This window comes from Symphalangus syndactylus, chromosome 3, assembly GCF_028878055.3.
Source record: "Symphalangus syndactylus isolate Jambi chromosome 3, NHGRI_mSymSyn1-v2.1_pri, whole genome shotgun sequence".
Lineage (NCBI taxonomy): Eukaryota > Metazoa > Chordata > Mammalia > Primates > Hylobatidae > Symphalangus > Symphalangus syndactylus.
The window spans coordinates 128,791,785-128,816,891 of NC_072425.2; the positions used below are offsets into that span (position 1 = coordinate 128,791,785).

The window sequence follows — 25,107 nt, forward strand, 5'->3', positions numbered from 1 at the left end:
ATCTTAGGTGGAAGCATTCTGTAATTTGCACTTAAGTTTCGTGAGCAATTTTTTATTTAATAAGTAAAAAAGAATGAGGCAGATATACTTCTCCCTGAAACTCACCTGAAGTGCAGAGAGAGCCACGGCACCACAGAGACATATAAGTGGATACACAGGGAAAAGAAATCTCTCTTCTTTGTGAGGCTGGATGAAGAAAATTATAAACCAAATATACATTGGAGCCAAGGTAAGCCAATATGGGTGGCCTAAATTCTGAACTGCAAGACACAGAAAAATACCCATCTTTCATTATATTAGAACAAAACAACATATTTAGTTTTAATGTTATCTTGATCTCAAATTTAGGAGTATGCCCTAGCACACTCCATAACATGTTTCTACTCTTGTGTTCACACTTTCTCCAATGCACTAAAGGCATCAAAAGGAGAGACGAATATACTCCTTAGCTCTCCCAAGAGATCTAAACTCTAACAACAAGCACAATACTAGATTTGGTTAGGACACAAATAAATGTCAAGTTAATGGCTAATAGAACTTAGTAAATTCTACATTAGATGAAGGAAAAAAAAGCCATCTCCTTTAATGAGTCCTGCCACTAAGACAAAAGGTTCCCGAGTGTTTAACCAAAAGCATAACATAAATTCATTTCTTGAGTTTTAATTCCGATGTTCTGTTTAATACATGAATCCTCTTATCTATACACCAATCAGTCTGTTCAAATAGCCATGGATCAAAGGAAAACAAAATTGTTGGATTCTCAAACTCATTACTGGTTTTCATCAAGCCACAAATGACAGAGTTTGTTTCAAAGAAAACGTAAAAATGCTCTTAAAGGAAGTTCAGTGATTATTTCTCTCCATTTTTTGCAATACTCATCCACTCCGGATCCCCAAATTGGAATAAAAATGTACTTAAAGCATGTGAAAGAATTAAAGGAATGTAATGAACACTAAAATCCAAGAACCCGCTGGAAAGTTCCCGTGGTTAGGTACATGAGGAATGAGTGATAAGCCTGCAACCCACAGTGAAGGCATCTCCTACTGCGTTTACAGGAGTGATAATGAACAATGCAAATGCGGGCAAATGGTAGATAGACAGCGCCCCCTGGTGTCCACCATGTTAACAGTAAGCTAGTTTACAAGATCAGGACTATCATCAAGATCCACTTTAGCTACGCCTAATTTAGCATTCCTAGGCTATCACTTTTACTGTCGAAATTCTTTAGGGATAAAAATGCTTGAACTACAATAACAAGATTTTGTTTCAACTTTTGCTCTAAGATATTATGGGATTTTAGATTATAATTTAGAATATATACCTTTCTAGGTAGTGTATTTTAAGGGGGAGGTTTTTTGTTTTTTGAGACGGAGTCTCTTTCTGTCACCCAGGCTGGAGTGCAGTGGCACGATCTCGGCTCACTGCAACCTCCACTTCCCAGGTTCAAATGATTCTCCTGCCTCAGCCTCCTTAGCAGCTGGGATTACAGGCATGCATCAACACACCAGGCTAACTGTTGTATTTTTAGTAGAGATGGGGTTTCACAGTGTTGGCCAGGCTGATCTTGAACTCCTGACCTCAGGTGATCCACCCGCCTCAGCCTCTCAAAGTGCTGGGATTATAGGCGTGAGCCACTGTGCCTGGCCTAAGGTGTGGTTTTTTAATTAGAAGAAAATAAATCTACTTATTGACCACAAGTAAACAGTCCTTTTCTCTTCTGTACCTTAAAGGCTAATGAGTAATCTTTTTTTAATATGGCAAAAAATTTCCAAATGTCCTCCATAAAATATACAAAATCACGACCACAGCTAGATATGATGAAATCATGGGTAATTTCTTTCCTGCTTCTTAATAATTTTCTATGGTTTGGGGGACTTTGTTTTTCTCTTGAGACAGGGTCTCGCTCTGTCACCCAGGCTGGAGTGTAGTGGCGCAACCATGGCTCACTGTAGCCTTGACCTCGTAGGCTTAAGCAATCCTCCCACCTCAGCCTCCCAAGTAGCTGGGATTACAGGTGTGCACTACCATGCCCGGTTAATTTTTTTATTTTTTTTTTGTAGTGACAGGGTCTTGCTATCTCACCCAGGCTGGTCTTGAACTCCTGGGTTCAAGCAATCCTCCCACCCCGTGCTCCCAAATACTGGGATTATAGGCATGAGCCAGCGTGCCTGGTCTTTTTTCTCTTAAAAAAGTATTGGTTCTATTGTAAAATCACATAAAATATAAAGAAAAAAACAGAAAATGTTTTTTTACTAGGTAGATAATGTGCATACATTATGCATTTTAAACCAATATTTTATACTTAAAATTTTATCATACTGTAGAGAACAGCTTAATATCCTTTTTTTACTGATGTTATAAGCATTTCCAAATTTTCCACAAGCATAAATAATTATTATTGTTGTTTTTAAAAACAGAGACACAGGTCTCATTATGTTGCCCAGAGTGGTCTCGAACTCCTGGGCTCAAGCAATCCTCCCACCTTAGCCTCCCGGGCAGCTGGCACTATAGGCACGTGCCACTGCTCCCAGCTATCATAAATTATTTTTATAGTCAGAAAAATAGCTATTTTCAAAAAAAGAAAAAGTGATCCTTAAGAAATAGAAGGGATAGAGGAATAAGTTAACACCTCAAGGGAGCAAACAGCTGAGTCTAAAATGTGGGACATTATGCAAGATGATGGCCTGGTTTCTTTAAAGAAATCTTTGAAAGAAAAGAAGTAAGATGGGGGTCTTCTTAAAAAGCTTAAGAAATATAACACTAAATTCAGTACGTGACCCTTGTTGAGATTCTGCTTTAAAGTAACTATAAAAGGCTATTTTTCAGACAATCTAGGAAATCAATGGGTATTAGATGATATTAAGAAATTGCTGATAATTTTATTAGGATAATGGCATTATGGCTATGTTGAAACAAAAGTCATAACACCAAAAAAAGGTGACTCTGAAGGCTGCTCTAATATTCTTATAATACAATGAACTCATTATAAACCATTAATAGTAGAAAAGCAGAATGGAGGTGGGATGGGGGAACTGATCATATGGCATCCAAATCAGACTGCAAAGTCTGAAATTAAATCTTTTTCCAAACCTCATATGAATTTCTGTTCAAATCTGTCTTCCATAAAAGAAATGAGAGGCACTAGACATCCAGAGCCACGACAACTTGAGAAAACACCAGCTGTGCACTACAGAATCAGAGCAAGCAAAGCAAACGACAAACCAAACTTTCTCCAGTAAGGCAGACACAGAAACAAAAAGGAACAAAGAAAAGCATCATGCTTCTGAGGAAGTCCAAAGCTTCCCTTACTTCACTATCAAATTTGGGGAAATCCCTGTATGGCTCAGATTTTATACTTTTGTTTGAAGTACTATCTCGTGGATTACCTTAAGCAACCTATCAGGTTAATATACACTTCTTTAAAAGATAGAAAACTCAAATAGCTTGTTCTCTTCTCAGATTTTTTTTTGAGATGGAGTTTTGCCCTTGTTGCTCAGCTGGAGTGCAGCGGTGCAGGGTCTTGGCTCACTACAACCTCTGCCTCCTGGGTTCAAGCAATTATCCTGCCTCAGCCTCCCTAGTAACTGGGATTACAGGCACCCACCACCACGTCTGGCTAATTTTTGTATTTTTAGTAGAGATGGGGTTTCACCACGTTGGCCAGGCTGGTCTTTAACTCCTGACCTCAGGTGATCCACCCACCTCGGCCTCCCAAAGTGCTGGGATTACAGATGTGAGCCCGTGCCCGGCCTCCTTCTGAGATTTTATAAATATTTCTACTTCCCTGGGTGACTGTGTAAATTATATTGACTTCCTCACTTAAAGCAATAATAAAGCTCTTCCTCCTGTCAATTTAATTTGCCACATTCACCAAATCTTCACAAGGGTTCAATGGATCAACAAACACAGACTGAAAATTCAGTAAGCCAACCATTTCCATAGGAAGAATGTGGAAAATAAAGTAAGTAGGATTTTCCTTCAGTTCTTGGTATACACCATTACTTGCTCTTTCCTCCCAAAACACCTACCATCTCTTATGCCACTCACCATGAAATCTCTGCAGCAGGTATTCCATAAGAGAAGTCAGTGGTAGGACTAGGAGAGCCAAAGCAAAGGCTACATTGAAATTCAGAAATCCATTAATTAAATAGAAATACCAGGGTTCTGTACCTGAGGGAGACATAAAGGTAAGAAATCATTAGTGGATGCCTTTAACACCTATTATGGTGCTTGACATACAATGTTCTTTGTTGCAGTAACACTGATGATCCCATGCCTCATGGGAATGAGAGTCCACAGCCCACTCTTCCCATGCTAAGCCACACAAAAGAAGCACAACAGCAGAAGATGGAAGAGAATGGGATTGGTCATGAGGATTTAGGGAGAAATCAAGTTTCAAATAGTCACCTGTATTTTCTATACTGACCACTATATCTAGCCCAAATTGCTATGCCCAAATAGAACTAATACTTTTGAGAAGCACCAAATAATTTAAATAGCTTTAGAGCCACATAGGGCTAAAATAATAAAACTGCCATTTCAATTTAACTATTCTCTCAATATCGTGAAGACCAAAGGGAAGAGTGATTAAAGAACTTAGTTGGCGGCTGGGTGTGGTGGCTCATGCCTGTAATCCCAGCTACTAGGAAGGCTGAGATGGGAGGATTGCTTGAGCCCAGGAGGTTAAGGCTGCAGTGGGCTGTGGTCGTGCCACTGCACTCCAGCCTCGGCGACACAGTGAGACCCTGTCTCAAATAAAAATAAAAATAAGGAACTTAGTTTGAGCTATTCAGGCCTCTCCCATTTTGTTTTCACCTGCTTGTCCCATTTATATTCTAGCATCTTTCCCCTTGATATGCTCAACCACTATTGTATAGTCGCTTACATTGGGCAACATGTGTTTGGTATAAAGCAACAACCCATTTTTCTTAGATCATGTTCAGAGACCCAGGCTTTGCTGAGAAGCTTTAAGGATTCAGAATGAAGCAAAATCACTAAAAACACAAGCCTTACTCACACTATTTTTTATTCTTTAACTCAAAATCCTTACACCCAAATGATGAGAAACAGACCCCCTCTGCACATTTAGCAGGTTTTTCATCTGCTTTTCCCCTCTGTATGATTACTTCAATCAAGCAGTGAATGACACATGCGGGTTTTAATCACTGTGTGTTGTGACACCCGCCTTGCACCATAGCAATTTCCTGCAATCAGCATTGCTTAAAAGGGTAATCAGAAGGCAGAGGAATAGTCAGAAAAACCTGACATTCCTGCAGCTTGCACAGCAAAATAAGATTAGAAACCAAACCCAAAATGCTAGAAACATTTAGGGGAGAAGAGGGAGGGTGGTTACACTAAGGAAAAGTTCAAGTTCAACTGTGTGTCACCTTTGGGGGAAGCTCACTCCTTCCTGTCTCAATACAATGATAGAGACTATTCATGAACAGAGGTCCTATTCCAAGCCCAGTTCATTAGGGACATTTTAATCTTGTATTCTTTACAAACATGCGTTTGGGTTATAGAAAACTAATGGATGGTTTTATTTTCAAATCAAAAATGTCTTTTCTGAATCTTAATTAGAATTTAACAACATATTTTTTAAACTGAGTCCTTTAGGATCCAATTTCCGGAGAGGTAAGCTTTTGCACAATCCTCTCCTGACCACCAGTGCGGAGGCAGTGCTAGCAACCTCTGACTCACCTTTTTCTTAACAGGATTCTGGAAATCTGAGCTTGTGAAGAAAAACCAGAGAGTGACCAGACAGAAAGGGGGTTATCCTTTCTATTATCTATTACAGATGTTAAGCACCAATAGGAAAAAGCCACTTGTCTCTTTGATATTTGCAAATATAGACTGTTTTTTTCAGGAAAGCACTTTAGCTTCCAGAAAATATTTGTCTCTAACACAATTTACTATACCCTCCTGTTACAGCTATCTTTTTATCTAGGTATACTGTACTCTGAGATGAGGAAAACGAAAGTATTAAGCTGGTAAATGCAATCATTTTTATGTATTCAGAGCTCATAAATCAAGTTTCCAACTAGGCTGTGAACATTTCATAATAGATTGTTATTTCCCTGAAAGATGGGGCAAAAACTGGGGGATAAGCCAACAGTGAAGAAGGTTCAAGTGTCAACAGTCATAAAAACAAGGGCAAAAGGGAACAAAAAGAGTGACTTCTATCAGCCAGAGTCCTCCTCTGCTTGATGACACATCTGCCTTAAGAAAGAAAAGGGTATAAACTTTTATCTCTTTCCAGGGAGATATTCAATGCTGCTGCTCAGAAAACATCAGAGCTGAACTATGCAAAAAACCATGTCAGAATGACAAGCTAAACGCTGAACTGGTGCAAGATGTTTAGGTGAAGGAAAGCTGGCAGCAGGGTCTCTGCAGGGAGTGACTCACCCATCCTCCTCTTTATGGAAAGTGCCTCAAGTCCTTTCAATCAAATGAGCTAAGGGAAGCTTTCAAAGAAGCTGAAAGAAGGGATAGTGTTTACTGCTCCATAGATTGAATGAAGGAGAACTACTTCCCAAAGTTATAATTTTATAGAACTGTAGGAACTCAATCATAGTAAGTCATCCTTATAAATGTCAAATTTGTACCACCGAGAGGGAAAAGCCACTAAGTTCAAGAGAAATGATTAACAAAAGAGCAAAGGCTCTAGAACAGTTCTGGCTGGCAGTGAATTCTAAGCAGGACCGATAAGACCCCACTGGGGCTTCTTCCTCTGCCACTGCAATTATGGAAACCTGTGGGCCTCCCAACAGAGGGCATTTGCGGGTATCGTCTGAAACTTTCCGTCCAGTGATCAGACAGATGTTGATAAAACACATAAACAGGCAATAGGATCCTGTCCTAAGCTGCAAAGTGGCAACCTGAACAGACTCACTGTTCTTTCTGAGGCAAGAGCATTTCCTCTAAGTGTATTCCCATGCCTTCTCCAGGCCTGTGCACTCCTCAGCAGAGAGCACCACTCTTCACTCACCAGACAAAAATACTTGCCAACATCAACATCTGAGAACTTGAAATGTTATGAGGGGCAAAATCAGTGCCAAGACCAATCACTTTCTTTTCTGCAACACTAAATTTCACCTCTTGATCTCTGACCCCACAGAGATGTTTTGCCCAAGACTTCGCAATTCTTGTCTATCCTATTCTAAATTTTCTAAGTGCCAAGTGTTCTTTACCTTATCCAAACACTCCTTCTTTCTTCAACAAAAGGGTCTGGTACAGCGCTCCCATGTAAAAGAGAACTTGCCAGTGTGCGTGTCACTCTGCCACTCAAGCTCGCTAGGGGCTCCTGATCACTTTCCAAGCCAAAATGCACAAACCTTCAAAGGTATAATTTTCCACCTATTCTATAGATTGGATCCTATCTTCTCCCAGCCTCAACTCATGCTCTCTGCTTCAGTAAGCTTATTCTCTGGTAAAGTCTCAGTAGCCAAACTCCAGGGTTTTGCTAAGGGTCTTGTTTTCAATGCAAAGAACACGGGCTTCGAAGTCAGACAACACTAGACTCTTATCCCACTTTCGCTACTTTTTTAACTATGTGGCATATTCCTCATCATCTCAACCTCAGTTTCTTCATCCAGGAATACAGATAAATAAGGCCTGTCTGAGAGTTTTTTGAGGGAAAGAAGATGGTATGTGAATAACTTCTGACACATAGTAGGCATTCAATAATCAGAAGATATTGTAATTAATATCTTTCAAAATGTACTCCCTTTATTTCCCCTAGCTTCAAATGAAAGGTGTCAGCTCAAGTCTAGAATGTCTCACTAATACATGCTACCTAGCCAGGAAAGTGTAGAAAGGTCCCTTTGAAAACCAGGAACAGAGGATGGGCGTGGTGGCTCACGCCTGTAATCCCAGCACTTTGGGAGGCAGAGGCGGGCGGATCACAAGGTCAGGAGATCGAGACCATCCTGGCTAACACAGTGAAACCCCGTCTCTACTAAAAATACAAAAAATTAGCCAGGCGAGGTGGCAGGCACCTGTAGTCCCAGCTACTCGGGAGGCTAAGGCAGGAGAACGGCGTGAAACCCGGGGGCGGAGCCTGCAGTGAGCCGAGATCGCGCCACTGCACTCCAGCCTGGGCGACAGCAAGACTCTGTCTCAAAAAAAAAAAAAAAAAAAAGAAGAAGAAAACCAGGAACAGTTCGTGACCAGCCTGACCAACATGGAGAAACCCCGTCTCTACTAAAAATTAGCCGGGCATGGTGGCACATGCTTGTAATCCCAGCTACTCGGGAGGCTGAGGCAAGAGAATTGCTTGAACCCAGGAGGCAGAGGTTGCTGGGAGTCGAGGTCGCCCCACTGCACTCCAGCCTGGGCAACAAGAGCAAAACTCCATCTCAAAAAAAAAAAAGAAAGAAAGAAAAGAAAACCAGGAACAATAGAGAGGGTAAATATTTATACGATTATAACCACTATGGAGTGATTGAAATCATCTTGCTCATGTCTGAATAGTTTCTACCTAAAATCCAACCAATGCTGTAAAAATAAGTTTTTATAAAGAACTCAATATTCAGTCTTTTTGCTTCAGCAGTCCCGATATTTGACATTCCATTTGTCAGAAATGTACCCCCCTAGCATTTACTAAGGACACTCCTACTCTTCCTTCCAGGCTCAGCTCAAGAGCCACACCTTTCTTGACACCAACAGAGGGACTTGCTCCTGTGATTCCCTATCTTTCCCCTGTAGCACATAAGACACTGTCCTGTAATTATCTATTTGTGTGTCTGCAGCCTAATTAGATAGTAAGTACTATGAGGAAACAAGATTAACGCTCAGAAGCAATTTATTCAATGTTTCTTTCTTTTTTTTTGAGACAGAGTCTCGCTCTGTCGCCCAGGCTGGAGTGCAGTGGCGCAATCTCGGCTCACTACAAGCTCCGCCTCCCAGGTTCACGCCATTCTCCCGCCTCAGCCTCCCGAGTAGCTGGGACTACAGGCGCCCGCCACAGCGCCCAGCTAATTTTTTTTGTATTTTTAGTAGAGACAGGGTTTCACCATGGTCTCGATCTCCTGACCTCATGATCCACCCGCCTCGGCCTCCCAAAGTGCTGGGATTACAGGCGTGAGCCACCGCGCCCGGCCTTTTTTTTTTTTTTTTTTTTTTTTGAGACAGGGTCTCCCTCTGTTGCCCAGGCTGGAGTGCAGTGGTGTAGTTTTGGCTCACTGCAGCCTCTGCCTCCCGGGTTCAAGCAATTCTTGTGCCTCAGCCTCCCGAGTAGCTGGGGATTAAAGGCATGCACCACCACACCCAGCTAATTTTTGTATTTTTAGTAGAGATGGGGTTTCACCATGTTGGCCAGGCTAGTCTCGAGCTCCTGGCCTCAAGTGATCCGCCCATCTCAGCCTCCCAAAGTGCTGGGATTATAGGCGTGAACCACTGCACCTGACCTTCAACATTTCTTTAACTGAAGTCCATTTGTCCATCCAGTCAAGAAATATTAATAGGCTTAGTATGTTCTTATACATGAGAAATAGCACTGAGAGATGTATGCAAAAACTATCAGCACAATGCAATTTTTTCCTGCTTTTAAATTATTTTTATTTTAAGTTCTGGGGTACATGTGCAGGATCTGCAGGTTTGTTACACAGGTAAACTTGAGCCATGGTGGTTTGCTGCACAGACCAACCTATCACCTAGATATTAAGCCCAGCATGCATTAGCTATTATTCTGATGCTCTCTCCCTCCCTCCGTCCCCCTCCACAGGCCCCAGTGTATGTTGTTCCCCTCCCTGTGTCCATGTGTTCTCATGGTTCAGCTCCCATTTATAAGTGAGAACATGTCGTGTTTGGTTTTCTGCTCCTGTGTTAGTTTGCTGAGGATAATGGCTTTCAGTTCCATGTCCCTGCAAAGGACATTATCTTGTTCCTTTTTATGGGTGCATAGTATTCTGCAGTGTATATAGCACAATGCATTTTTAATTTTCAGATAAGAAACTGTGTGCTTAACATAGCTAATGAGGCACCTGGAGCAGGAGACTCTTGTAAAACAGCCAAAACAATGCCAAACAGTGCCCAACATGTAATAAAGTGAAAGAGCTAGCATTTCCAATACAAAAGACACGCTATCTCGGTGTCTGACAATTTTACTGCCTCAAAACATCTAGAAAAATACAAGTCTCTTATATATACTGAATAGCCTCACCAATTATAATAAAATTAGCTGACAATTATGAAGTACTTTTTGATTTAAAAAGTATTTTATTTATTTCTATTATTCTCATTTGGTATCAAGAAAATCTCAAGCTAGCACCACAACAGGTCTAACTAAAGCGATTCTAGGATACAATAGTAAATGACACACTAATGTAACCCAATGGATACCCCAGAATTCATCTGTTCATTTATTCTTGTCAGATCTTTACTGTAAGTCTGGAATATACAAGGAATTCCTACTCCTAAGATGGAAGAAGTATTCTCTCTGCAGGCCTCCTAAACCAAAAAGGAGTTAATACACTAAAAGAATGGAAATCAGGCCGGGCATGGTGGCTCATGCCTGTAATCCCAGCACTTTGGGAAGCTGAAGCAGGTGGATCACTTGAGGTCAGGAGTTCGAGAGCAGCCTGGCCAACATGGTGAAATCCCTGTCTCTACTAAAAATACAAAAATTAGCCAGGCATGGTGGTGGGTGCCTGTAATCCCAGCTACTCAGGAGGCTGAGGCAGGCAAATAGCTTGAATCCGGGAGGCAGAGGTTGCGGTGAGCAGAGATCACGCCACTGCACTCCAGCCTGGGTGACACAGCGAGATACTGTATCAAAAAAAAAAAAAAAAAAAGAAAAGAAAAAGAATAGAAATCAGACAAAAAAAATTTTTTTTTACCAAATTCAAAGATGAGGTAAAGGCACACAAATCCTGCCATCAAGGAACAACTCCCTAAAGTCTGGCTGACTGCAGCACTGTATCAGTCCTGTTTATGGTTGGTATGCCAATTCTCTCTGTTTCAACAAAGTTTTTGCTACCCCCAGGAAAGTGATCAGTTTCTGTACATCCAAAATAGCAAAATCTGAACTGAAGCCATCCCAGGTTCATTAAAGTAGGCAGAAAGAAGTCCCAAGGACTCTTTCCCTGTTAAACGCTGACTGAAATGAACAGCAAATGCCAATATCCCAGGAAAGACTGGCCACTGCTCTACTGGATCTCAAAACCTACCACAGGGGTTCCTGATTGACCCACTGTTAAACTAGCACTGTAAACTTAAATCAGAATTTATTCCTTCTTTCCCACTTTCCCTACCAGCCTGATAATTCCTCTATTTAAGAGCTTCATCCCTGGGCGTGGTGGCTCACGCTTGTAATCCCAGCACTTTGGGAGGCCGAGACTGGTGCATTACCTGAGGTCAGGAGTTGGCAACCAGCTTGGCCAACATGGCGAAACCCCGTCTCTCTACTAAAAATATAAAAATTAGAAGCGCATGGTGGCGGGCGCCTATAATTCCAGATACTCAGGAGGCTGAGGCAGAATTGTTTGAACCCAGGAGGGGAGGTTGCAGTGAGCAGAGATCACGCCACTGCATCCAGTCTGGGTGACAAGAGCGAAACTCCGTCTCAAAAAAAAAAACAAAAACAAAAACAAAAACAAACAAACAAACAAAAAAAAGAGAGAGATTCATCAATCCAGAGGGATACAAAAAAATCTGCCACTTTCATAAGTCTCTCACAAAAGGTTTTATAAAGAGTTAGAATATCAGTAACCCATTATAAAGGTGGAGAAGTCAATTTTTCAAAATTAACACAAATTAACTCAATTTATTCACCCATACAGAGTAGATATTGTGTTTCTAATAGGCTCTCTGTGAAACAATTTCTACTGTGCAATCTAGATCTAACATCTTTTATTGTCTTGTGAAATAGAATAAAATTTTACAGGTAAAATAAAACAAGAGGCAATCACAAACATGCAAACTCTCCCTAGCTAAAGGGAGACATCTACAGGCAAAAGCTTAGTACTGGGGCCTTTTCTCACACCCCTGCGGATCTTAGAGCCATAAAGGAGCTTTTTTAAAGTTCTTTCACTTAGTAATTATTCTCTAACTGTGCCGTTTATGAATTCAATCCACTGAACAAAGCACTGCTTATCTTAACCTATTACTTGCCACCTAGAATGATAATATTCCCAAAATTCCAGGAGATTCAAGTAAATCTCATTCATATTCTTACTTTAAATCTCCTTATTCAATCTGTTGGTTCTATTGGCAAAATGGCACAGGCAAATGATGGACATGGCTAGTGACAAGACTTAAACTGACAGGGGTACAGATAGATACAATCTTAACCTGCTTCACAGCAGAACCCCAAAGCAAGCACTTATACAGAATGTTCTAAGACCCTCAAAAGATTAAGGCTGAAGAAACTATAATTATTTTAATGAAAAAACTGCCTCTCTCATGAGATGTTTGCTGAGTTGGCTGATTTGATCCAAAAGATCTCTAGCTCAGCCGCCCATTACTGTAACTAACTCAAATTCCTTCAGGGGCCAAATGAAACTGGCTGGTGGAGTGAAAGGCATCAGCGAAGGAGTGGAGATGGGGTAAACTGAAAACTGCATCCCCAGACTAAAGGCATTCCATTTTCTCTCTTAACCCTAAGCTGGTCAGTCAACTTCCCCACCCTCCCATGCTGACCCCAGCCCATCCCCAATCGCTGTAACTTTGTCTACAGATTTCCCAAACTTTCTCCCCAAATGCTGGAATTGAAGTAAAGCAAATCGGGAAGAGAAAAAGTAACATCAAATGTGTGTATATATAGAAAATGTCTGGGCTGGGCACGGTGGCCCATGCCTGTAATCCCAGCACTTTGGGAGGCCAAGGCGGGTGGACGACCTGAGGTCAGGAGTTCAAGACCAGCCTGGCCAACATGGAGAAACCCCGTCTCTACTAAAAATACAAAAAAATTAGCCAGACGTGGTGGTGGGCTAATAGCTGTAATCCCAGCTATTCGGGAGGCTGAGGCAAGAGAATCGCTTGAACCCAGGAGGCGGAGGTTGCAGGGAGCCACGATTGCACCATTGCACTCCAGCCTGGGCAACAAGAGTCTAACTCCAACACAAAAAAAAAAAAAAAAAAAGGTCTGGGGTATACTCCCAGGTGTTAGTAATAGTTATATGGAGATGATAGTATTATGCTTTCATTTTCTTCTCCTACCATACTGATTTTTTAATAAGAAGAGAAAAAAGTAACTTTTAATTAAAAAAAAAAAAAAGCATCAAAAGCCACAGCATACCCAGAGTCCTCAAAACTCTGAAAGTGAAAATAACAAACAGGAAAAATAGACAGCCAGTATTGGAATATCACATTAATCAAGGAGAAATATTTGAATGGCTACATGTCATCATTGTGCTATACTCAGATGTCATTTTTAAATAGGAAAAGATAATATCAGCAAAGAAATGCTGTATCTAATGATATGAGGCAACTGAATTAAAATGTTGAAGTTCAGGCAAATTAAGCTATCTCCTAACACTTGCCCAAATTTCACATAGCCTTACCATAAAGATCAGGTCCATGAGGAGTAAAGACATTATACAAAACAATGTTGAGTGGTGCAATCACCAACTTCCCATAATAGTAGCTGTCAATGACCACCACAGGCACCTAAAACAGAGCAGAAAATAGTTTTGCTCTGGAAACATTCTCAAAATGCTAATAGGATAAACCTGAGAATGAAAAACAGAATAAACTCCTAATGTTTCTTTTTTCACATCAAAGTTGCTTTCATTACAACTTTAGGACAAAGCAAGTAAAAAAGAAAACTCACCAGAAATAGTATGAGGGCCATCAGCGACCAATGAAAGAAACTCTTCCACCTGTGTTTCATGACCAGCAAATCAAAGGCAATGGGTAAACTATTTAACAGAGAAACAGAGTGGGGAGTTAAACAGATACTGACAGAGACAGGTCAGATTCACACATACCTCATGCTGAACTGAGAATAAAATGCCTCTGCCGGTTATAGTGAGGGAAGAAACCTGGTACGTGACAGGATGTCATTACAGGACCTGTTAGAGTGCTCTGTATCCCACTGATGCACAAGAAATAGAATTACTGAGCTGCTGGAATGAATTCCATTTTATACACATTTATGAGTAATAGAAATTTAAAATATAAGTATATGTGCCCTACTGTCTTACACCCACCCTGCCAAATAAATAAATACTAACCTCTCCCTCCCATGATTTACTAGGATTTTAGTAATAATGTTATTACAGACTTTTTTGTTTTTTTGAGACAGGGTCTCACTCTATTGCCCAGGCTGGAGTGCAGTGGTGCAATCTTGGCTCACTACCACCTCCATCTCCTAGGTTCCAGCATTCTCCTGCCTCAGCCTCCCGAGCAGCTGGGACTACAGGCACATGCCATCAGCCCCAGCTAATTTTTTTTTTCTTTTTTTTTTTTTGAGACAGAGTCTCACTCTGTCGCCCAGGCTGGGTGCAGTGGTGTGATTTCAGCTCACTGCAACTGCCACCTCCTGGGTTCAAGCAATTCTCCTGCCTAAGCCTCCCAAGTAACTGGGACTACAGGTGTGCACCACCACACCCCGCTAATTTTTTTGTATTTTTAGTAGAGACGGGGTTTCACCATGTTGGCCAGGCTGGTCTCAAACTCCTGACCTCAGGAGATCTGCCTGCCTGGCCCTCCCAAAGTGCTGGAATTATAGGCATGAGCCACCACGCCTGGCCCCATCTCTGAATTTATATGGCATCATCATCTCTATCACTGATTTAGCAATGTCATGTGCTGTCACAGTACCTCTTCTGTGATTTGAACCTCCATGTTGTTATGTAAATTCCGCATAAAATTTTGCATTTTTATTTTTTGTCACCCCAACTACTTCCATTTCCATAGCACCTGTATTTCTCCTTTGATAAGTCATACTTTTAATTACTTGTCCAATATCTGTCTTTCCTACTAAAATGTTAAGTTCCAAAAGGGCAGGAACCATGACTGTCTAATTTCTAAAATATCAGCAGTATCTAGCACAAAGCATTCAATGAATGACAGCATACCAATTGCTAACTGACTAATTGTGATCCTGAAATCACTTATCTTGGTAAAAGTGGACTCATCGAAATGTGGCACCCAAGAGGTATTTGAGGAACTCAGTGAAATTCAATGTAGATGAAATAGAGGATGAAAGGAATGGAAGAACTGACAAAAAGAAGCTGGAAAAGTAAAAGGAAGATCATGCAGGGCTTTGTGTGTTATCTTTGAGTTTGGATACCACAGGGTAGGGGTTGGCAAACTTTTTATTTAAAGGACCTGACAGTATATATTTTAGGCTCTGCAGGCCACATATGTTCTCTGTTGCATAGTCTTCTCCCTCTGTGTATGTTTGTTGTTTTTTAAAAACCCTTTAAAAACATAAAAACTATTTAGTTGTTGGGCTATACAAAAACAGGCCAGTTGGCCAACCCCCATGACATAAAGCAATGGAGAAGCTACCACAGAGTTTAAAACAGGGAGGTGATACAACCACATCTGCATTTGAGGAATATAATTCTAGTGGAGTTTGGAGAGCTGATTTACAGGGGTCAAGACTAGAGAGGAGGAGATCATTTAGGAGGCTGTGTAGTGATCCGGGAACAAGGTGGAGTGAAGACAAGTAATCAGATTCAAAAGATATTCAGGAGATACAACCAATTAACACTGATGGGAAAGAGAGAAGAGTCACAGACAATTTTCAGGTTTCTGGGTCAGTATTGAGGAGACAGCAGTACTATTTACTGGAATAGAAACACAAGTAAAGGAACAGTTATGGAGAGAAGATAATGAATTCAGCAGCTATCTACTAAGCAGCTGGGAATATATGAATGAAGCTCAAGAGAGATAACCGGACTAGACATTAAGCTATGGGAATCACCAAGATGGCTGAGAGATAGCAGAAAGTACAGAAGAGGGCCTAAGATACAATCCTGAGGAATATGAAAATCTGAGAATGTGCAAAATAGAATAGAAGAAACGAACGGAGATGAGGAAACCAGCCTTTAAATGCAATTAAGAAAACTTAAAATGGCCTATTCTCTTAGTAACTCCCCGTATAAAAATTTACCCCATAGGTAAATTTCCACAAGTGCACAAAGATATCTATATAATAATGTTCACTGGGCCGGACATGGTGGCTCACACCTGTAAACCCAACACTTTGGGAGGCCAAGACAGGCGAATCACGAGGTCAGGAGTTCGAGACCAGCCTGGCCAATGTGGTAAAACCCTGTCTCTACTAAAAATACAAAAATTAGCTGGGTGTGGTGGCATGCGCCTGTAAACCCAGCTACCTGGGAGGCTGAGGCAGGAGAATTGCATGAACCCGGGAGACAGAGGTTGTAGTGAGCCAAGATCATGCCACGCACTCCAGCCTGGGTGACTGAGCAAGACTCCATCTCAAAAAAAAAAAAAAGAAAAGAAAAAAAAAATTGTTCACTGAAGCATTGGGTGTAACAGTAAAAAAATGAAAACCAAATGTCTACCAATAAGGCAATAAGTAAATCATGGAATGTTATGCAATCAATATAAACAATTATATGAATTTAATATGTAGAATACCTCTATATATACAGAATAATTCCATTTGTTTTAAGAATGTAGATAGGTATGTATACAAATATTTATATACACAGCATAATTTTTCTGGAAAGATATATACCAAACTATTGGCAGTGACTATCTTTGAGGATTGAGCTAGCGGAGAAGAAAATTAGGAATTGTTTTTACCTTATACAATCTGGTACTTACTTTTTTTTTTACAATAAAGATATAATCCTTCTAAAATAACCTTAGCATCAGATTAAAATATTTTCCTAAATTACCTGTGGTACAGGTAAGAAATTAAGGCACCACACACTAGAACAGAAGTAGTGGGAACAAAGAGTATACAAGGAGCTTGGTGGAAAAAAAGATGCTGGGGGCAAGAAAGAAGGAAGACTGCGCCAGGCGCAGTGGCTCACACCTGTAATCCCAGCACTTTGGGAGGCTAAGGCGAGCAGATCACCTGAGGTCGGGAGTTCAAGACCAGCCTGACCAACATGGAGAAACCCCGTCTCTACTAAAAAATACAAAATTAGCCAGGTGTGGTGGCGCACGCCTGTAGCCCCAGCTACCTGGGGGGCTGAGGCAGGAGAATCGCTTGAACCCGGGAGGCGGAGGTTGTGATAAGCCAAGATCGTGCCATTGCACTTCAGCCTGGGCAACAAGAGTGAAACTCCGTCTCAAAATGAATAAATAAATAAAAATAAAGAAAGAAGGAAGACGGGAGGAAACTCAGATTTCAAACCCGAATGAGTGAAAAAATTCACAGAACAGGGTGGTGCCGTGTGGAGAAAACATCAGCTATAGAGTCAAAAAGGCCTGGATTGAAAAGCAAACACAATCTTAAAGGTAAATTATTCGAACTCTCAGAGTCTACTTTCTCATTTATAAAGCACTAATAATTTTATTTCTCCTGCAGAGCTGTTGTAAGGTTTCAAGATAAGGTTTACAAAGGGTTTCCTGTGCCTAACACATAGCAGATGCTCAATGGTCATTATTCTTATTAGAATTAATCATAATAGTAAGTGCTAAGATAAATATTCTTCCATTTCCCAGAATCTTTGAAAGCCCAATTGATTAACTTCAGATTCTATGCAGGCAATATGGAGCTAATCCAACATTAAGATTTACTATATGCCCAGAGATACGTGGGAGAAGAACTGTTAGTTTCTTACCCAAGAGCTGCACTGAATGGCCAGCCTAAGATAGCCCCAGCTGCTACTCCCAGCACAGCAATGGAAGTCTTGTCCATATACCATCCAGTCATGGCTACGAGCGTAGTGTACATACAGAAGCTACTAGGAAGGAATGCTGCAAGAGTAAAGAAGTGAAAAAAAGCAGGAGGACAAGAGCTCGAGGTTAATCAGGTATCAATTAAAAACTGATTAAAAATTTACCTACATTGTAAAATGTCAATAAACAGGTACATAATTGGGGAAATGCTGTATTAGAAAGGACAGCAAAGTGATATTCTTAAAAAAAAAAAAATGAAGTTCAACGACTCTTATTTTTCTCACTCCTGTTTTTTTTTCTGTTTTTTTTTTTTTAGACGGAGTCTTACTCTATCACCAGGCTGGAGTGCAGTGGCGCGATCTCGGCTCACTGCAACCTCCGGTTCCCTGGTTCAAGTGATTCTCTTGCCTGCGCCTCCCGAGTAGCTGGGATTACAGGCACGCGCCACCACACCCAGCTAATTTTGGTATTTTTAGTAGAGACGGGGCTTCACCACGTTGGCCAGGCTGGTCTCGAACTCCTGACCTCGTGATCCGCCCGCCTCAGCCTCCCAAAGTACTGGGATTACAGGCGTGAACCACTGTACCTGGCCTCTCCTTCCTGTTTTTTTAGGTACCAACCCAATTATACAATTCTAACCATGTAATTCCTCTCCCAGCCTACACCTCAAATCAAAAATTCATAGAATTCCATGCTCCCCAGCAACACCCCATGATTATATTTCCAGGAAGGGAATATGCTTTAAAAGACTTAGAGCCATTGCTGACAATTTACTTCTGAAGAAGCTTATCTTCCATTGGTCTTCTGAGACTGTCCTGGTCCTAACCTCTAGCCCCGGAAATTCTAGAAAGCCTCCTCAAGGGCCAGATATTGTATGGCAGCAATGCTTTGCACTCTCCATCTGCTGACACAGATAGTCCGGCCTTTAAATAGCCCCCTAATTAGTTCCATCTACCTCAACCTTGTTGTATACAGCAGACGACAGAGTACAGGGTCTCTGGAACAGAAACAATTGATTAAAGTGTTTCTAGTAACTGAACAAAAATGCAGATCTGCCTCTTCTGCCGCAGAAAGTCTGAATCAGTAGGGAAGAAAAATCAGTATCAACTACAAAACAACCACAATTAATAGACAGTGAGGCTTTTTTAAACTCAGCAAAGGGTTCAGAGGCTCTGTATGAAAAGATGCCTTCAATTTATCTGTGTCTCAAATGAGATTACAAAACTAAAGATATTCGCAGGAATTTTCTACATATAAAGATCAACTGTAGGAGTAGCAGGCCAGGCACAGTGGCTCATGTCTTTAATCTCAGTACTCTGGGAGGCCAAGGTGGGGGGACTGCTTGAGGCTAAGAGTTTGAGACCAGCCTGGGCAACACAGTGAAACTCCATCTCTATAAAAAACTTTAAAACTAGCCAGGCATGGTGATGCATGCCTATAGTCCTAGCTACTTGGGAGGCTGTAGTGGAAAGACTGCTAAAGCCCAGGAATTCAAGGCTGCAGTGAGCTATGATTGTGCCACTGCACTCTAACCTGCCTAGGTGAAGAGCAAGACCTTGTCACTTGAAAAGAAAAGAGGCCAGGTGTGGTGGCTCACACCTGTAATCCCAGCACTTTGGGAAGCTGAGGTGGGTGGATCACGTGGTCAGGAGTTTTGAGACCAGCCTGACCAACATGGTGAAACCCCATCTCTATTAAAAATAAAAAAACTAGCTGGGCGTGGTGGTGCACACCTGTAATCCCAGCTACTCAGGAGCCTGAGGCAAGAGAATCGTTTGAACCTGGGAGGAGGGGGTTGCAATGAGCCGAGATGGCATCACTGCACTCCAGCCTGGGCAAACAGAGTGAGACTCTGTCTCAAAAAAAAAAAAAAAGAAAAGAAAAGAAAAAAAAAAAGTAGTAGCAAAGCCACTTAAAAAACGTGTGAGGTACGCCCTTTACCAATAAATGTCAAATAATAATGATGCCATCCAAAGCTGTCAGTTCCAGCTGCAGCGTAGAGGACAAAGGGAGCAGAGGAATCTGAGGGTAGAGCACAGATGCATTTAGGACAGGCTCTCAAAGTCACTCTGGAGTACAGCCCTGACATCTCTGCATAACAACATCAATTTTGATATATTCAATAAGGGAAAAGTAAGCATATAATTTTGTGCCAGATACTATGTTTTTGCGTATACGCTGTGTATATACGAGATCCTGGTACATACAAGCAGCATCTAAAATTGAGACAATTATATCCAGTAACTTAATTTTTCTGGAGAACTGGGAATAGACTACCGTTTGGCAGTGGGCCACCTTGATTCAGCTTATACAACACTAATGTTCAATGGCAGCACAGTCTGAAAGCCAATGCTCTAGAGTGACGTTTTTATTCTAAATTTCCAGAAGCTTATTATTAAAAGAAAGCCCAGCAGAAGATGCACATAGAATACATATCAAATAATGTATCATCAGTAGAAAACAGAACCATCAACAACAAGGTCTTTATGTACAAATAACTTCCTTAAACAAAATAAAAGAATTACTTTCTTTCCACTAATGGCCAAGAAAGGCAGTGGGTGGTTGATGCAAGAATGGAATAGAAAACATCCTGGTGAGACTATCAGCTCTACCATTTATGAATTTTGACTTTTAGTAAATCATTTAATCTACATTTCAACGTCCTTACCTGCAAAAGTGAGAAAATATTTTTCTTACTTACATGGTAGGATTGTTACAAAGGTCAATCAAGATAATGTAGATAACAGTGCTCTGCAAATTATTGACATGTTCTACAAATATAACCTACATTTGGACAAATGCTTCCTTTAAATGCAACTGTGAACTATTGGTGAACCTGCAATTCCCTCATCTGCCCTTTTACTTACCTGATGATGACCTGCAATTCCCTCATCTGCCCTTTTACTTACCTGATGATGAGCAAAACATGCCAGTGCTGAGAACCAAGAAGGCTAGCATCATTCGACTCACATGCAACCCAAACTTCTTGCACACAGCCCTAGGAAAAAGGCAAAGACTATCAGCATTGAGAATATTAGGAATAGACATTTCAAATCAAAGGAGAAAAACATGTACCACAGATAACACTGAAGATCTAAAGTCAAACACAAAACTACCTTGATAGGTTTCTTAGCAATTCACTGTGCATAAGAAACCCAAACATTATTATTTCTGACACAGAAGAGAAGCTTCCTACCTAAAAGAAAATGCATTCTTTACATGCTAAGATTATATCTATCAAGTGCAAAATAGAATGATGTGGTGAAAAACAATAGACCTCACATACAGGTGGGCACACATTCAAATTCTGGCTCTGCCACTTACTAGCAGTGGAACCCTCCTCTGGTTGAATAATGTCTCTGTCTGATTCCTCAAGCATAAAATAACGATAATAACACAAACTTGTTAAGGTTTCTGTGAGGACAATGCAAGGAAAAGTGCTTAGGAGAGTGCCTGGCACATAGTTGTTCAATAAATGGTAGTTGTCAGAAAAAAAGGCTAGGAGACAGATGAAAATGTGAATAAGTGGTTAAATCAGTGTTTCTCAAACGTAAGCAATTACGTGTCTTCTTCTACTTCTTTCTTGTAGATGTGAACCCCACAAATTAAACGTATTAAATGTATTTAGGCATTATTACTGCTTCACTTAGTTGATGTTTGTTCAGACATACCCACGTGTTCATCATTTCCTAGCTCAGATTCCTTACTGCATTTCAGAGCTTCTTTCTGAAATAATTTTGCTTTTTCCTAAGTATCTCTTTTAGAAGTTATTTCAATTAAGAATCTGTTAATGATAAATTCTGTTTTTTTGGTTGGTTGGTTTCCTTTTTTTTTCTTTCTTCCACCCCTCCCCCGACTCCGAGATAGGGTCCTACTCTCTGTTGCTCAGGCTGGAGTGCAGTGGCATGGTCATAGCTCACTGTATGCTTGAACTCCAGTGTTCAACGGAACCTCCTGCCTCAGCCTCCTGAATGGCTAGGAGTAACTGTGACTACAGGCATGTGCCATCACATCCAGCTAATTTTTTGTAGAGATGAGGTCTTGCTATGTTGCCCAGGCTGATCTCAAATTCCTGGGCTCAAGCAATCCTCAATGATCCTCCTGCCTCCATCTCCTAAAGCATTGGGATTACAGGCTTCTTCCTTTTTTTTTCCTTTCTCTCTTTTTTTTTAAACTGAAAAGTCTGTATTTAGCTCTTGGTCTTAAAAGATGGCTTAACCTAATATACAATTTTAGGATGAAAGTTATTTTCTCTCAGCACTTTGAAGATATTCTTTTTTGGTTTTCTGGCTGTTAAAAAGTCTTCTGTCAGTGTAACTGCCTAACACTCCTTTGTAGGTATTCTATTAGTTCTCTGACAACTTTTAAAATCTTTCTCTTTGTCTCTATTGTTTTACACAGTTTCACTATACTAATTTTTTATGTATCTAGCTTGGGATATGTTAGGTTTACTAAATCCATGGATTAGCATCTTTTTTTCCCAACATTTCTAGAAAATTCTCAGCTATTAATACCCCGAATATTGTCTGTCCCCATTCTATCATCTCCTTCTACAATCTGATTAGATGTATATTAGTTCTTTCAACTCTGGCTTACACATTTCTTTCTTTCTTACTTTTTTTTTTTTTTTTTTTGAGAGAGAGTCTTGCTTGCCCAGGGCTAGAGTGCAATGGTGTGATCTTGGCTCACTGCAACTTCCGTCTCTTGAGTTCAAGTGATTCTCATGCCTCTACCACACAAGTAGCTGGGGCTACAGGCGTGTGCCACCACACCTGGCTAACTTTTGTATTTTTAGTAGAGATGAGGTTTCACCATGTTGGCCAGGCTGGTCTCGAACTCCTGACCTCAAGTGATCCACCTGCCTCGGCCTCCCAAAGTGCTGGGACTACAGGCATGAGCCACCGTGCCCAGCCGTGGCTTACACATTTCTTAACCTCTTTATATTACTTTTTGTTGGTCTCTCTGTACTGCATTTTGAGTAATTTATTTAAATCAATCTTCCAACTTACTAGTTTACTCATCAGAATGTCTAATCTGCTCTTTATTTACTGTCTTAAATATAAATATTATATACATATTATTCATATTATATAATATTACATATTATATGATTCTTATAAGTTCTGATTTGTTTTAAATTTATTTGGTCATCTCTTGTTTCTTGTTCATTTTGTTGGTTCTTTTACTTGTTTGAAAATGTTAAATATACTTATATTATATTCCTATTTCCCAATAAATGAAGTTTTTCAGGTGAACGTTCTGTTGACTGTTATTTCTGCTGATTCTCACCCATAATGTTTTGCTCCCTTCTGTGCTCTGATTTATTTTTATTATAATTTCTTGTTCACTAGAACTTTATCTCTGGTAATTTTCAGACACTTGGGTTAAGGGTCCATTTCTCTAGAGAAATTTTTTGCCAGATGCCACGGGGACTACCAACCCAGAACAACTTAAAATGAATTCTCAGCTGGGCCTGGTGGCTCACACCTGTAATCCCAGAACTTCGGAAGGCCAAGGCGGGCAGATCACGAAGTCAGGAGATCAAGACATGGTGAAACCCCGTCTCTACTAAAGGTACAAAAAATTAGCCAGGCGTGGTGGTTTGCACCTGTAATCCCAGCTATTCAGGAGACTGAGATGGGAGAATTCCTTGAACCAGGGAGGCTGAGGTTGCAGTGTGCTGAAATCACGCCACTGCACTCCAGCCTGGGCGACAGTCTCAAAAATAAAACAAAATAAATAAACTATAATAAATTCTCAGCTTAGGGCTTGAAGGACCATGTAGGTGATTTGAATTCAGGCCCAAACCCATATGAAGACCAATTTACGATTACAATCCTCAAAGGAAGCACTAGCTTTACTTTTTTTCCCTCCACTCCATTCAGTCAAGGCCAAACATTTTTTAAAATCTGACATTTTTAGCTGTGGGAAGATGTTAAATAATGATCACTAAGTCGAAATACCTTTAAATATATTACTAAAGCATTATTAAAACAAGATGTTTGTTAGTTATCACGTAAAAAAGGTGGCTATATTTATTACTGGGACACTTAAATGCTTAATAGTCCCAACTAATATTCAATCAACTAATAAGTACTTTGTGAAAGACAATATATTGGGTGCAAATAAGAGCAGTGATATCCCACACCGGGAGTAGTTTACCAACTAAGCTGTAGGGCAGAGGCAAATCACGATCCTGTATCTTAGGACCGAAAATAGGGTTCTACTAAAATCCTATCAAGTAAAGACCAGTTAGATAGTTTTTAACAGAATTAAAATGAATGATATAAGGATATGGTATTTATGACCTCAGGAAAGAAAACGATAATTAGAAGTACAGTGTTCCCTTCAACTGTTGGTTTCAAACAAGAAGTCACACTTCAGAATTAACATCAGGAACTACAGGTGATGAGTATATCAAAATCTCAGAAATCACCACTAAAGAACTTATCCATGTAACCAAAACCCACCTGTACCCCAAAAACTATTGAAATAAAAATAAAAATTGAAAAAAGAAAAAGAAGAGAACAATAAATAAAAGCAAGAAGTTTTCAGTCAGGCCCTGCTGACCCACGACCCAACAACCCACGAATTGGCCCGGCCCTCACGTGCACCATGTCTGGCTCCTCCAGCATCATCGCTATGAAGAAAGTGGTTCAACAGCCTCGGCTGGAGGCCAGGCTCAACTGCATAAAAGTTTCCCAGGCAGCTGCAGACTTCAAACAATTCTGTATGCAGAATGTTCAACATGACCCTCTGCTGACTGGAGTATCTTCAAGTACAAATCCCTTCAGACCCCAGAAAATGTGTTCTTTTTTGCAGTAAAATGAATTTCAAAAGTTTCCCAAACCACTTCCTATGATCCAGTGGATATTCAAAAGAGAGCTAAATTTGAAGCCTGTACAAAAGCTTATCTCTGTAGCACATGTGCTATAATATACTAACTTCTACTTTCGTCAGTCTTTAACATCTACCTCTCTGAATTTTCATGAATTTCTATTTCACAAGGGTAACTGTTTTATCCACACTGGCAGCAGCATACAATAAAACTCAGTATGAAAAAAAAAGTTTTCTTTCCCAGAAAAATAAAATATGTATATGATATATATATCAGGAGCTAGAAGGCAAGTGTTTTCTATTTCTCTTTTTTTTTTTTTTTTGAGATGGAGTTTTGCTCTTATCGCCCAGGCTGGAGTGCAGTGGCACAATCTCAGCTCACCACAACCTCCACCTCCCAAGTTCAAGTGATTCTCCTGCCTCAGCCTCCCGAGTAGCTGGGATTACAGGCATGCACCACCACACCCAGCTAATTTTGTATTTTTAGTAGAGATGGGG

The 25,107-nt window shown here is 40.5% G+C and overlaps 2 protein-coding genes across 17 annotated transcripts in view; one reads left to right on the top strand and one right to left on the bottom strand.

Moving 5' to 3' along the window:
- Nucleotides 1–25,107, bottom strand: part of ALG9 (ALG9 alpha-1,2-mannosyltransferase) — a 106,737-nt gene that overhangs the window by 74,983 nt on the left and 6,647 nt on the right. For 13 of the 16 annotated variants that reach the window (XR_010120100.1, XR_010120099.1, XR_008656746.2 and 10 more), the window contains 6 exons: nt 20,682–20,770; nt 17,715–17,850; nt 13,772–13,859; nt 13,503–13,608; nt 4,048–4,170; nt 106–260 (listed from right to left, as the gene is read on the bottom strand). Coding sequence is in view for 13 of the 16 variants with exons in the window: in XM_055273078.2 (XP_055129053.1) it covers nt 106–260; nt 4,048–4,170; nt 13,503–13,608; nt 13,772–13,859; nt 17,715–17,850; nt 20,682–20,770 (697 nt within the window). In the remaining 3 variants the exon portion in view is untranslated. The remainder of the gene's footprint in view (nt 1–105; nt 261–4,047; nt 4,171–13,502; nt 13,609–13,771; nt 13,860–17,714; nt 17,851–20,681; nt 20,771–25,107) is intronic. The other 3 variants (XM_055273080.2, XM_063636518.1, XM_063636519.1) reach the window with 2 other exon arrangements.
- On the top strand, nt 24,348–24,598 carry LOC129479644 (guanine nucleotide-binding protein G(I)/G(S)/G(O) subunit gamma-5-like). The gene has a single exon (XM_055273095.2). The coding sequence runs from the start codon at nt 24,388–24,390 to the stop codon at nt 24,595–24,597; it is 210 nt and encodes a 69-aa protein (XP_055129070.2). The 5' UTR covers nt 24,348–24,387; the 3' UTR covers nt 24,598.